The sequence below is a fragment of the Octodon degus genome, unplaced genomic scaffold (genome assembly GCF_000260255.1).
Source record: "Octodon degus isolate 3935 unplaced genomic scaffold, OctDeg1.0 scaffold00060, whole genome shotgun sequence".
Taxonomy (NCBI): domain Eukaryota; kingdom Metazoa; phylum Chordata; class Mammalia; order Rodentia; family Octodontidae; genus Octodon; species Octodon degus.
In genome coordinates this window covers 1,683,753-1,697,033 of record NW_004524636.1, presented here as the reverse complement: position 1 = coordinate 1,697,033, position 13,281 = coordinate 1,683,753, and the positions used below count along the sequence as shown (strand labels likewise).

Here is a 13,281-nt window from a genome sequence, read left to right as displayed (position 1 = left end):
TCTCATATGTCCTGAGTCCTAATTGACCTTGGAAGGCTAGGGCCAAAATGTTGGCTTTCCTTGCAGCCCTCCTTTTTCTCTAATTTTGGTCTGCAATGCTTGTTATTTAATTAGCTTTATTACCAAACTTTGGGGAAACAACTTTTGAGCAAAAGGCACCTTTTCCACTTAGTATTTTGATATAACCCTGAATATGAAGTTGTTTTGGAGTAAAAATTATTAGAAACTTTAAAAAGTACTGAGTATGATTTGAAAACATTTAATTTAGAAATAAAGAAAAGTTTAAACCATATGCTTTTACATATTCATTTTAAGCCTAATTTTGTTATGTCCTATTACATTTAAGAATATAAACCAGGTATGGTGGCACATACCTATAATCAGAGCACTCAGGCAGGTCAGACAAAAGGATCACTGAGCTTAAGGCCAGTGTACACTACAAAGTCAGTTCAAGGCCAGCCAGAACTACATAGTGAAACCCTCAGAAAGACCCCCGCCAAACAAAAAAAAAAAAAAAAAAAAATATATATATATATATATATATATATATATATATATGTCTTCATAGTCATTATTCTTTCATTGGGAATGCCAGTCTTTACTTTGCTGTCTTTACTTTGATTATATTGTCTTTTACATTTTTTTTTTTTCTTAGACACAATCTAATCCTGTAAGCTGACCTTTCACTGTGTAGGTTAGGCTGACCTGGAACTCATGGTGATCCTCCTGCCTCAGCTTCCAGAATTCTGGCATTATGGGCATGCACCACCACACCCAACTATCTTTTACATTCTTTAAAGAAAACATTAGACCTACATATAGGATTCTAATGATTGTAAGAAAAGATCAAAATGACTCTGACAGGGAGAGCCATAGAAAGCAAACTGGCCAGGACCAAAGAAAAAAAGGGGGTTGAGTTCTCTGGGCTTTCCTTTTCCCATATATCTAAACTGGGCACTGGAGAATATCCATAGATATTCAGAGGCCCAGAAAGGTGCAGCCTTGAAAGACAGAAAGCTTGTAGACAACTGCTGTATGCTAACCACATAGCGAAACTGCTTCCTGCCCTTGCCCTACCCATAGGCTGAGTGAAGAAATTGAGGGAGATACGCCTTCCCTCACTCTCCTCAGAGTGATCCCGAAGGAGACAGAAGTAAGCCTGGCAGTCTACCCACCCACGTGATAAGGGGCCTCTCCCTGGGAGCAGCCTCAGAGGCTCATACCATTAATGAGCACACCTCCAACTTAGCAAGCCCTGTCTCAAAATAGAAAGACCTTGGGATTTAGCCCAGTGTAAAAGTCCTGTTTTCAGTTCTAAGGACTGCAAAAACTGAAAATTAAGCAAGACCCCCTCCTTACTCTTAACTATTATCTCTCTCCTGAGCCCAGTAGGGAATCAGGTAAGGTATGCTGGGGAACCTGAAACACCCTCCCCCCCATACACACATTAGCAACTCGGTGAGAACCTTCACTCCTGCCTGGAAGTGATGAAGTGGCAGGTCCTCCAGCTCACCCACTGAAGCAGTGTCAGAGGAAGCCTTCATAGGAGACTTCATCTCAGTTCTAACATAGAAAGGGCTTGGAAATAGTCCCTATACTTAAAAGAAAAAAGAGTGAACAAACTGAAAATCTGTGCTCTTTCTTGGACCATCAGAAATTGAGGGGTCTCAAGGCCAAGTGCCATCCTGGAGTGTGTAAATTCCAATAGTCCCAGACAGTAACAGCTTGCAGAAGCAGAAGCCACTGCAGCTGACACTCCTGGGAATATTTAAATATCAACTGTGATGAAAGCCTAGTAGCTGAGCGTGGACTCCTGCAGCACACAGGAGAATTTCCATGCATGGGTTTTAGTTCCATGATTTTGGCAGGAAAAGAATACACATTTTGAAATAGGTCAAAAGCTTCACTAGTGTAGACCTTCTATCTAGGACAGGTTTAAAGCTATATTCAGTTTGGGAGAAGGGCATTGCCTGGAATCTGTTACACTCTAGCCTTCCTTTCTCAGCTAGGAGAGGACAAAGAAAGCTAAGGAACACTTGGGAAGGTCACAGCTGAGAAACACAGGTCCACTAGGAGACTAACATTAAGCATAAGATTATAGAGCCCTTCTCCCTGCTCAGCTGAGCACCACCCCAGCAGGTGTGCTGCAGTATAATGGCAGGAATTACTCCTGATAGGCGTGCTTTATATAAGGAGAAATGGGGGTGGGAAACTAGTACTGCGTAAGAACCATACTGGAAGCCAGGCCTGTAACCCCAGCATTGAGGAGGCTGAGGCCGGAGGATTGTAACTTGAGGGCCAGTGTAGGCTACTAGCAAGTTCAAAGCCAATTCAAGGATCCTGAGAAAACAAACACTAGTACTACAGAAGTGTAAAGTCACTGGCACATATAGCTGTAGATACAGAGAATGTTAAACAGAACCCAATTCCTCTCCAGATTAACATCTAATCTCACATTAAAAGACCTATGTACTTCAGTCTGTATTTCCTGATACATGGTATCTGGTTTTCAGCCAAAAATTCGGAGGCATGCTAAAAGGCAAAAAAAGTATTGTGTGGCAAGAGAACACAGCAGGGTATGGTGATACACACCTGTGATCCCAACACTTGGGAGGCTGAGGCAGGAGGATTGCCATTAGTTCAAGGCCAGCCTAAACTAAAAAAAAAAAAACACGAAAAAATAAAAAACTAATAAGTAAATAGATAAAATAACTGTTGCATCTGATGATGATGGGGGTGGGGGCGGTCTCTGAATAAGGAGCAAGGAGTCCCCCATAGTGACCCTCTGCCTTTCTTCAAGTCGTTGCCCTAACTCCAGTAAAAAATAAAGTGAGGCTCTTAGCAGAAAGTGGGAGAATCAGAACTGATGGAGTGCAAAGCAAGAGTTTATTTGAAGCGTGGCAAATGCAGAAAAGACAGAAGAGCCACCTTAGCAAGAGTGGTGCTGCACAGTGGGGGGGGGGGGGTCCCTGCTTGGGATGCCAGGTGATATGAGGAATGTCCAGACTTAGAGGAGCAAACTATTTCATGGCTTGGGATGGGCAAGGCTTTGTTTCTGGGATGGGGACGATGTTAGTTGGAGGGTTTTTTTCTTCTTTTAGTTGGAGGTTTCTTAAGCACAAGTATATTTTTATAAGGATACAGCAGGGTGCCTTCTTTTTCAGTTCCATGATACATAATCAGCATGTTATGGTGTTGTAGTCATCAGCCACACTTAAGCATTTGCTCTGGGTTTTTATGTCCCTCTAATCTGCCTCTGTATAACTATGTTTAATATGTTAAGGAATCTATTTTTTTAAAAAAAGGCCAGAGCACAGCAGCCAGGGTTTGATCCCTAGTGTGCCATGCCAGCCCCACCCCTAGATGCACTGAGACATGGATTGAGACTGGGCATGGTGGCGCACCTATACTCTCAGCACTTAGGAGGCTGAAAACAGGAGAATTACTATGAGTCTGATCTATGTAGTGAGACCCTGTAGACCCTGTAGACCCTGTACCAAGTACATTAAAAAAAAAAAAGGCAACATGTAAAAGTAGGTGAATAATATAAAGAGCCTTTAACCCCCCTTTTTGTTTGTTCTTTTTGTTTGTTTGTTTGTCTTTGTATTTTTACAACAGGGTCTACAGGGTCTCACTGTGTAGATCGGACTCGTAGTGATCCTCCTGTTTACAGCTTCCCAAGTGCTGGGATTATAGTTGTGTGCCACCATGCTCAGTCTCGTTCGCCGTCTCAGCACGCCCTGGGGGCAGGACCAGCACGCTTTTTGGTTTTTGAGACAGGGTCTTATTACATCATTCATGCTGGCCCTGTACTCACTGTGTAGCCCAGACTGGCCTTAAGCTAGTAGCAATCCTCCTGCCTCAGCCTCCAGAGTACTGGGATTACAGTCATGCACTACCATGTCTGGGTGTAAAAAAAAAAAAGCAGTAAGGGAAAATTTGGAATTTCAAGGAACATGTTGGTTTTTTTTTTGGTGGAACTGGGGATTGAACTCAGGCCCTTGTGCTTGCCAGGGAAGCGCTTATTCCACTGAGCCATCTCCCCTGCCCCAAGGAACATGTTTTAATTGAGGAAAAATCCCAAAATAATAAAATGTATTAACCAGTATTTAGGAATACAGCTGGACAAGGGGAAGCATACCTGTAATCCCAGCACTCCGAAGGCTGAGGCAGGGAGATTGCCTTGAGTTCGAGGCCAGCCTGGGCTACATGATCATTTCAGGACCAGCCTGAACTACATAGTGAGTCCTTGTCTCAAAAAAACAAAACAAATTAGGAACATGTACCTGCATTTTCATTCAGTATTATGGCAATATTGATTATTTTTACTATAGTGAATTGTAGTTAGAATAAGTCCTTATTTCATGTCTGTAACATGGATTCACAGTATTGCAGAAAATGCACCCTACTGGTGTGGTTTCCTTAAATTGAGTAAAATAGAAGGAATTAATATTTGTGAAAATTGGGGTTGGGGAGATAGCTCAGTAGAATAAGTGCTTGCCTGGCAAGCACAAAGGCCTGAGTTCAATCCCAGGTTCTGAAAAAAAAAAAAAAAAATTGTGAAAATTTAGCTATTTTTATATACTATACTAATTTTCATCCCTGCAGTTCACACATTAGCATTTTTGCATTTTGTAACTAGAGTATTAGGAGCCCTTATAAGACAAGATACATCTGTTTTCATCTCTGTATAAATGAATAACTTAACAAAGAAGATGAATGAAAATTATAAAACCTAGCAGAACTTAGTTTCTCTTTTCAAAGGGTATGTACTGCTCCATGTAGTGGTACATGCCTGTAATCCCAGCACTTGGGATGCTGAGACAGGAGGATTACTGTGAGTTTGAGGCCAGCTGAGTTACATAATGAGTTCAAGGTTAGCCAAAATTACAAAGCAAAACCCTGTGTTTAAAAGAACATCTAAAAAAAAAAGAGCATCTACAGTGATAAAATCCAAATGAAATATGGAGACCCAGGTTTCCTGAATTTGATGCTGCCCTATAATTCTGTTCATCATAATGGCCAAGGTCTTTCCTATGAAATCTTTCAAGGCTGAATATTAATGTGGGTCAAAACTCAAAACACATTGTCTCTTTTTTTTTTCTGAGTTGTGAATTCATTGGCATCCTGGACTGAGTACCCACAGCAACCTTATAGCCAGTGTATACAAACAAAGCTAAATATACATACAAAAGATACCTTTGGAAATATGTACATTTAGAAAAAAAAAAATAGATGAATGTGGAGTGTATATGTGTAATCCCAGCATTTGGGAAGCTGATACAGGAGGGTTGCCATGAGTTTGAGGCCAACCTGGGCTACACAAGTGTTCAAGGCAGTCTGCACTACATAGTGAAACTGCCTCAAAAAAAAGAAAACAAATTTGAAGGTGATCTTTTATATCTTTACAAAATAAAATAACAGATCAGTTTTGGTAGCATAAAATTTATTTCCCTTAACTGTGCTTTCTGTTACTCTAGCATTATGCCCTATGTCTAGGTCCCTGACTTTTTTTCTTTTTTTATTTTTTTCTGTCATCCAGGTAGCACAGTGTATCTCACCAAAGGGGCCTCTTGCATGTTCAAGAACATACTTTTTTGGAGCTACTCATGTTCCTTACTTAGGTAAGTCCCTAGAAATTGTCATTTTATTAATTGTCATGTCATCTTAATGCATGACTTCTCCCATGTAATTAACATAAAATTTACTACTTTGCTCAGAAGCTTATGATAATAATTTGCAGCAAGAGTTGATGTGTCTTAACACATTATTCACAAAGGTATTTTTGGAGAAAACCTAGTTCTGTCTCGTTTAGAGATCTGTACAAGTGTAAGGTCCTGTGCTCCTTGTCACAGGAAAGGGTAAAATAAAAAGGCTTCATTGGGTACAACAGAACAAGTCTATTTTCTTGTGAAGAAAGTGAGAAAAGCCATGACAAGATTCCTTTTGAGAACTTGCTGTAGCACCACCCAGGAAGGACAAACGGTGCTTCCCTGCTTACAGGTGTACAGCTGCAGGCATCCAAAGAGACATGGGAGACCCTTCTAGAATACATGTGGATCTCAGCATGGCCAGAATGGGTTATATCAGAGCATTTCTAGCTTATTTGATATTAAATAAGCTAGAAAACTCAGGAAAGAGCATGACTTGAATCAGATAATTAAAGAAATAAGCAGAACTCAAAGTTTAGAAAATTAAAAATAAAAGGAACAAATACTCCAGCACCTGATTCTGCACATCTTCTTTGTTGCTTAGTGGTGCTAGTGAGTGGCAAATGTCAGAGGTGAAAGTCCAGAGGAACTGACAGGAGTCAGTTTCCTTGTGTTTGTACTATATTTAACTTTTTTAAAATGGTGATTTTGACAGTGTCTTTGAATTTAATTGCCCTTCTAGCTGCTTGATGAAGTATTTACATATCCTATACTCTAATTGCATTTTTTTTTAAGAGAGGGTCTCACTGTGTAGTGCAGGCTAGCCTTGAACTTGTGATCCTCCTGCCTCAGCCTCCCAATTGGTGGGATAACAGCCATACACCATCACACATGGCAGGACTCTTTGTCATGTTCTTAATAAATGTACTCTTTCATAGGTGGTGATGACAAGCTATCTAAGAATGATAAGGTGTCCAAGAAAACTGAACAAATGTAAGTCTTTGCTTTTAATTTTTCTGGCTCTAAGTTGAGCTCATTGTATCTGCCCTGTTTCTTGTTGCAGTCAGCAGGCATTAGACTTCTGGGTGTGAGGTAAACCACGCTGTAGTGTCCCAGGAGGTCCTCACCACCTGATTCTCAGCTTCCAATCGCAGCTGGGGGACCCTGCCAGCTTGCTGTCTTCGTCTCTTTCTGGAACTCGACACATTTCCTGTCTGCACACTCCAGTATTTATATGATAAAGCTCCCCTTCATATGTTTTTTACATAGTACATTGTTTTTATTAAGGGCTTTTCTTAACATAAAACATTCAGAAATCTGCTATAAATATTTTAAAACCCTGTATGATCTGAGGAGTGTTTTCTCTGGACTTGATACTCAAGCTTGTATAACAGAGCTGTGATATGTGCAGCCTTAAAAGGTCCTCTCCTAAGGGGACATCTCCTATTACCTACCCAGAAACCAAAGACAGGAAAGAAATTTATTAATGCTGAAGTGGCTGAACTCTGGAAAGCATGCTCCTTCAGAAATGTGAACACAACAGAGTTCTGTTATCACCTCATTAGACACCCCAGCATAAACTGGTGGGATCTAAACTAGTGCTTCCCAATGGCCACCAGTGACAGCCAGAAATTAGCCAAGGATTCCTTCAAAATAAAGGTCCCTCTGACCCTATCCCAAAACATCTGAACCATCATTTCTAAGATAAGGCCCACAAAAGCTGCACCAGGAAAAATGTACTACAAAAGATACTGTCTTCATAGTACTATAGAGGTAGTGAAAGGAAAATAATAATTCTTTCTGGTATTATCCAGAAATATCTTGTACACAGTATTTCTTTCTGAGCTTTAAAAATACTAAGGGAGCCAGGCATGGTGGTGCACATGCCTATATCCCAGCACTTAGGAAGCTAATGCAGGAGGATTGCCACAAGTTCAAGACCAGCCTAAACTGCATGGTGAGATCCTGTGTCACAAAAACAAACAAAAAATAAATTTAAATTATGGTAAAAGTTTTAATTTTTAAGGTTTTATATAACTATAATCATAATGCATAGTTTTCTCTCTATTTTATAGGTTTCCTTCACTTTAGCAGCAGCTCAGCCATTTTCTCATGTATTGGTGGTTATAGTCTCGCTTCATGCCTGCTTGCGCTTTTCTGCCAACTGAGCTTAACCACTTCCCATGATCTTTCTGGATCTTTAGAAATGTTGCCAAACCACAAGCATTGGTGCCCCACCCTGGGAACTAACATTAAGGGTATTTGGACCATGTCAGGAGATTTACCAAAGCACAAACCAGCGGGACTTGGACCTTGTATAGTTCTTCTTATAGGACCATCAAGGCCACTTTATGGATCAGGAGCCATTAGCTGTGTATGGACTCCGATCTGAGGATCTAAGTAGAAGTCAGGGCAAAGGGGTGCTGACCAGTGTCAAATTGAATGATCTTTAGTCAGTCGAGGGAGGGGATATCTTTATGTGCTATTATAAAACTTCACTCAAGGTGTGAAAAATTATTCTGGTTCACCTAAAGTGTTAAACCTTGACTGTCAGTGTCCTTCTGGAGCCCTTTTGCCATGTGTGACATCTCCTCTCATCTCCCCAGCAATCTTCAGAATGTATTGATCCAAGGAGCTGTCATTTTGTTAATGAAATCTGTCTCTTTTTCTTCAATCATTTTTCTCACCAAGGAGGAAGCCAAGGAGGAGGAACTGGAGTTGCTAGGGTGTGATGTGGTGCAGTGGAAGGGTACCAAGCTGAGAAAAGCTGAGTTTAGGTTTTTCCAGGGATTTCTCTGGTTCCCAACAACTTATTCCATCCCCAGACCCTCTGCTGCTGCTTCTATAAGATGAGAGAATTAGACCAGATCATTTCTGTGTTTTTGCCCACTTTCAAATTCCTATCACCTTCTTCTGGAGTTTCACGGGTTCAAAAATAGATTCTTAGGGCTGGGGAGATAGCTCAGTAAAATAAACACTTGCCTGGGAAGCACAAAGTCCTGAGTTCAATCCCTGGTACTGAAAAAAAAAAAAAAAAAAAAGATTCTTTATGAGACCTTATATAAGTTCTTTGCCAAGTTTCTCTTGCCCTTCAGAGCCTAACAGATGAGCCTTTTCTCTCCATAAGTGTGATTGAGAATAATTTGAGTCTCCTACTAAAACAGTGGATCAGTCTGCCACTTTGTCCCTCCCTTCTCCAGCCCTGAGCATCATTGATAACGTCTGGAGATGCTTCGGGTTGTTATAGGCAGAAGTGCTGACATCTAGTAAATAATGCTGAGGGATGCTGCTAAAGGAGTCCCCTGGGCCAGGGAGATGGCTCAGTAGAATAAGCACTTCCCTGGCAAGCGCAAGGACCTGAGTTCAATCCCTGGTTCCGCAAAAAAAGAAATAAATAAAGGAGTCCCCAGCAATGCACAGGTTAAACACAGGCCCCACAGCTAAGAATGGTCCAGGCCCAAATATCAGGGGAAGGAAAAACCTTCTATAAAGGGGAACAGATTTGAATTTTCTAGGCAGTGGAAGTCCAGTAGAGAACTTTTTTTAAATGACTTTGGGAAGTGAATCATGAGAGAGAAAGAACAATATTTTCAGGGAAAATGAGTGATCACTCAGAATATTCTCTGCTCTCTAGATGAGGCAGGCTGCTTAGAGAGCAGCCTGCAGCTATTTAATCTGAATTTTAGAGAGCCCAGCCCCTCACTCAGGCAGTCTATTGCCTTCTGAGGTTTCAGTACTAGCCAGCTTTCAGCAGGTCTGGTCAGATGCCACAAAGGTATGGTATGACTGAGCCCTGGAAAAACTGTAAATCTTTGTCAGTATACTGAAGGGAGTCTTGGTCCATGGGTAGCTGCTTGTGTGTGGAGAAGAATCAGGGGGCCTCCTAGTTCTATTCTGTTGACTACAAATAGGGCGGATCAGTCTTTTAAACAGATTCAGAGAACCTGACTTTTTGAAAGGGGATTTGAAGTCAGAGTATAAATCAAAAAACCATGTGACTTTTAAAAGGCTTAGATTTCTCTTTTCCAATGAGTTCCATTTTGGACTTTTCTCATTCTGTTGAAAAATCATGGGTCATGATTTTGAACACATGTAATCCCAGCAATCAGGAGGCTGAGGTAGGGGGATCACTACAAATTTAAGGTCAACTTGGACTAATTCATAATGAGTTCAAGATTAGCCTGAACTACTCAGGAAGACTCTGTCTCAAAAATAGACAAACATATCAGTTCCTTGAGCACTGTCATTATGTGCAACAAAGCTTTTGACAAAACCTCATGATATGGTAGTTAACCCATTATTTTTTGTTTTTGAAGTAGGCTGTTGTCCCAGATCTATGCTGCTGTTATTGAGGCTGTTTTGGCTGGCATTGCATGTTATGCTAAAACTTCCAGTCTAACAAAGGTAATTTAAATAACACGTTTTCTTCTTTGTGTGTAGTCACTATTTTAATGTAAAGCATCCTGTCTATTAATTTATTCTCTGGACCTTTTGCAGTACTCATTTTTGTGTATGCTCAAGGCCTCTGTGGAGCGCTGAGCTTCTGCTGAGTCTGACCATACTGCTGATGTTTTAGAGGGACAGTTAATCACTACCTCCTTGTAGACATCAGTTTTGTTTTTTAAAAAGTTATTGTGTACTATATTCTTTGTTAATAAGAATGCTTTTAGAAGTTAATGAATACAGATCATTCCTCTGTGAATTTTAATAAAGTTAGGTAAGTTAGCTTTGAGCTACATAGTTTGGTTTCCTGTAATTCAGTATTTTAAAAATCAGCTATGGTCTAGAAAGTCTGACTTGCCTTCCTAGACAAGCAGTGTGTTCTTGCTGTCTGACCATTTTCTTCCTTGCTGTTTTACGGTTAACCTGCCCTGCTGAGTTGGATTCCTAAATCTGACCCAGTAAGGAGATGAGAAGAGTCGGCTTGATGCCTCCCAATGCCAATAGGACCTTTCCTGAAGGAAGCCAGTTGACATTGGAAAGGTTGTGTATGATGTAGATAGATGAGAGACTGTAGCCTTAGTCACCAGCTCCTTGCCATCTCCCCTCCTCACTGAACTCGAATCCTGGTGCTGATGTGCTACTTCTTAGCCCTTCAGCTGCTACCACAGCAGTAGGCCTATGCATAGCCATGGGAAATCCTTCAACATCAGTTCCCACATCTTTGATTTCTAACTGATCTTGTATAACACTAGCTTCTTAAATATTCTTTGCATGTGGCAGAAACTGAGGGCAAAAGTCCCTCCTCCAGAGCCAGGGGAGAGGGGAAGAGAAAGCACTTTTCTAGACATAACATGCCATTGGCATCACCCCAGCTCCTTACATCTTTGGCAAATCAGGTGCCAGTGCTCACTTGCCTGAGTGCAGGTTTTTCCTGTGAACTTGGCCTGAAGAAAGCAGCACCTGTTTCCCTTAACATGATACTTTCACTTTAATCTCTTAATATATACAAAATAGTCAAGTAGAGGGGGGGAAAGCATTGTTAGTTGGACTGTTCCTCTTAATTATGTAGGTACTTTCTGCCACCTAAATGCTGATTGTCTCTTTTATTACTGATTTTACAGGCAAAGGAGTTAGCAGAGCAGACCCTGGGATCTGGATTGGATTCCTTTGAGTTGGTTCAGTTTAAGACTGCACTACAGTAAGTAATGTTTTTCTGTTTTGTTTTGTTTTTAATTTGATATAGGGTTTCACTATGCAGTTCAGACTTCTAATGATCCTCCTGTTTCAGCCTTCCCAGCACTGGGATTATAGGTCTGTGTCCCCATGCCCAGTTTCAGGGCCAGCACAGTGTGCCCAGGGTTCCAGGGCTCAGCATGGTATGAAGTACCAGGGATCAAACTTAGGTTCTTGGGCTTGCCAGGCAGGTGCTTAGGTTGCCAATCTATCTCCCCAGCCCTGGCTTTTCTTTTATTTTTTTGTATTTTAGGGAAAAGTCTACAGGATGTTCAGGGTCTCACTACTAGATCGGACTCATAGTGACCCGCCTATTCACAGCCTCCCAAGAGCTAGGATTACAGATGCTCACCACCACGCCCAGTCTCAATTGCCATTACAGTATGCCCCCGGGGCGAGGCCAGCACACCTGGCTTTTGTTTTTATGAGGAAATTTTTTGTTGGTTTTTAAAAAGATTTTTGTCCCTTGTAATTTTACATGTTCCATCTGCTTTTTGAGAAATGTTCTGTTAAAATAATGGGATGTATGAAGAATTATTCACAGTTGGGACTTTGAGGAGCCAATGAGTCCAAGAGAGGAACTACATGAGGAAGAGTCACACACGTTTGGAGGCTAAAATGTGATGCAGATTGATGCCAGAACTATGGGAAACCGACAGGTCTGGTTCCAAGATTAAAAAGGTGATTTTGGGGGAACCTGAGAGGTAGATTTCTTAGGAAAAGGAACCCTCAACACAACAAAATAATCGAAGGGCTGGCCAGATAGCTCAGTGGATTAAAGCACCTGCTTAGGCAGATGCAGGAGCCAGGATTCAATCCCTAGCATGGTGTGCCGGCCCCACATCATGTGCTGAGACGCAGTTGAGACTAGATGTGGAGGCGCACGCCTATGATCCCAGCACTTGGGAGGCTGAAAGTGGGAAGGATCACTACAAGTTGGAACTATGTGATGAGACCCTGTAGACCCTGTACTACATACAAAAAAAAAAAAAAAGAAGATGATGATGATAATGGAAGAGACTTGCCCTGGGCTTCATCCACCTGTCATGTGACAGAATCTAGGTGACAGGGAATCCATCTTCACACAGTCTTCTGTCATGTCTCCTAGCATGTCCTGTGCATCTTTCTGTGCTTTGTCTGCAGCTCCATTTTCCTAATCCCAGCCCACTTAGACCCGCATCCCACAGGACCATTTTCATGCACTTTTATGCAAAGAATACAAGTTTACTTAATATTTCTGGACTATGTTCTGGGGTGCCTTCAGATTCCACATCTCACATTTTCTTTTATCTGTACTCTGGGGTAAAAAGGAACATTTGATAGTAACTTAGTCAGATGATCTAATAGGAAGAATTGTGTGCTATTACTGTAGCTCCAAGAATGGAGGAAAGAGCCAGAACTCTGTGGTATAAGTTTGTCTTCTTGTTTTGGGTCTCCTTTCTCCTGTCTTTTGTTTGGTTTTTTGTTTGTGTGTGTGTGTGTGTGTGTGTGTGTGTGTGTGTATGTGTTCAGGCCATTAAAGGGAATAGAGATTTTTTTTTTTTTTTAATACTAAAGATCAAACCTAGGGGCACTCTACCATGGAGCTATACCCCAGCTGTTTTTATTTTCTGCCCAGGCTGAACTCAAATTTTGAATCTTATTACTTTACCCTCTTTCCATGGTGGAAATATAGGTATGTTCTATTATGCCTGGCCCTTCACTGTCTTTTTCTGGCAGAATTTGAGAAATTTACTTTTGAAAAAATACATTTTATTTATTTTGCAGCTGTGTTGCCTTAGGCAAAATAGGTAACTCTGTGACTATCTGGGTCTGTTTGTTTTTTCATTTTCCCTTTATTGGAAATTGTGGGGCTGGGGAGATGGTTCAGTAGAATAAGCGCTTGCCTGGTAAGCGCAAGGGCCTGAGTTCAAACCCTGGTTCTGCCAAAAAAAAGAATAATAATAATAAATTT

General features: G+C 41.1%; 1 protein-coding gene across 1 annotated transcript in view; it reads left to right on the top strand.

Annotated features, from left to right (window-relative positions):
* Positions 1-13,281, top strand: part of CUNH20orf194 (chromosome unknown C20orf194 homolog) — a 152,922-nt gene that overhangs the window by 70,211 nt on the left and 69,430 nt on the right. The window contains exons 10-14 of the mRNA XM_023718572.1: positions 1,084-1,153; positions 5,543-5,624; positions 6,590-6,644; positions 9,968-10,055; positions 11,216-11,292. Of these exons, the coding sequence (XP_023574340.1) occupies positions 1,084-1,153; positions 5,543-5,624; positions 6,590-6,644; positions 9,968-10,055; positions 11,216-11,292 (372 nt within the window). The remainder of the gene's footprint in view (positions 1-1,083; positions 1,154-5,542; positions 5,625-6,589; positions 6,645-9,967; positions 10,056-11,215; positions 11,293-13,281) is intronic.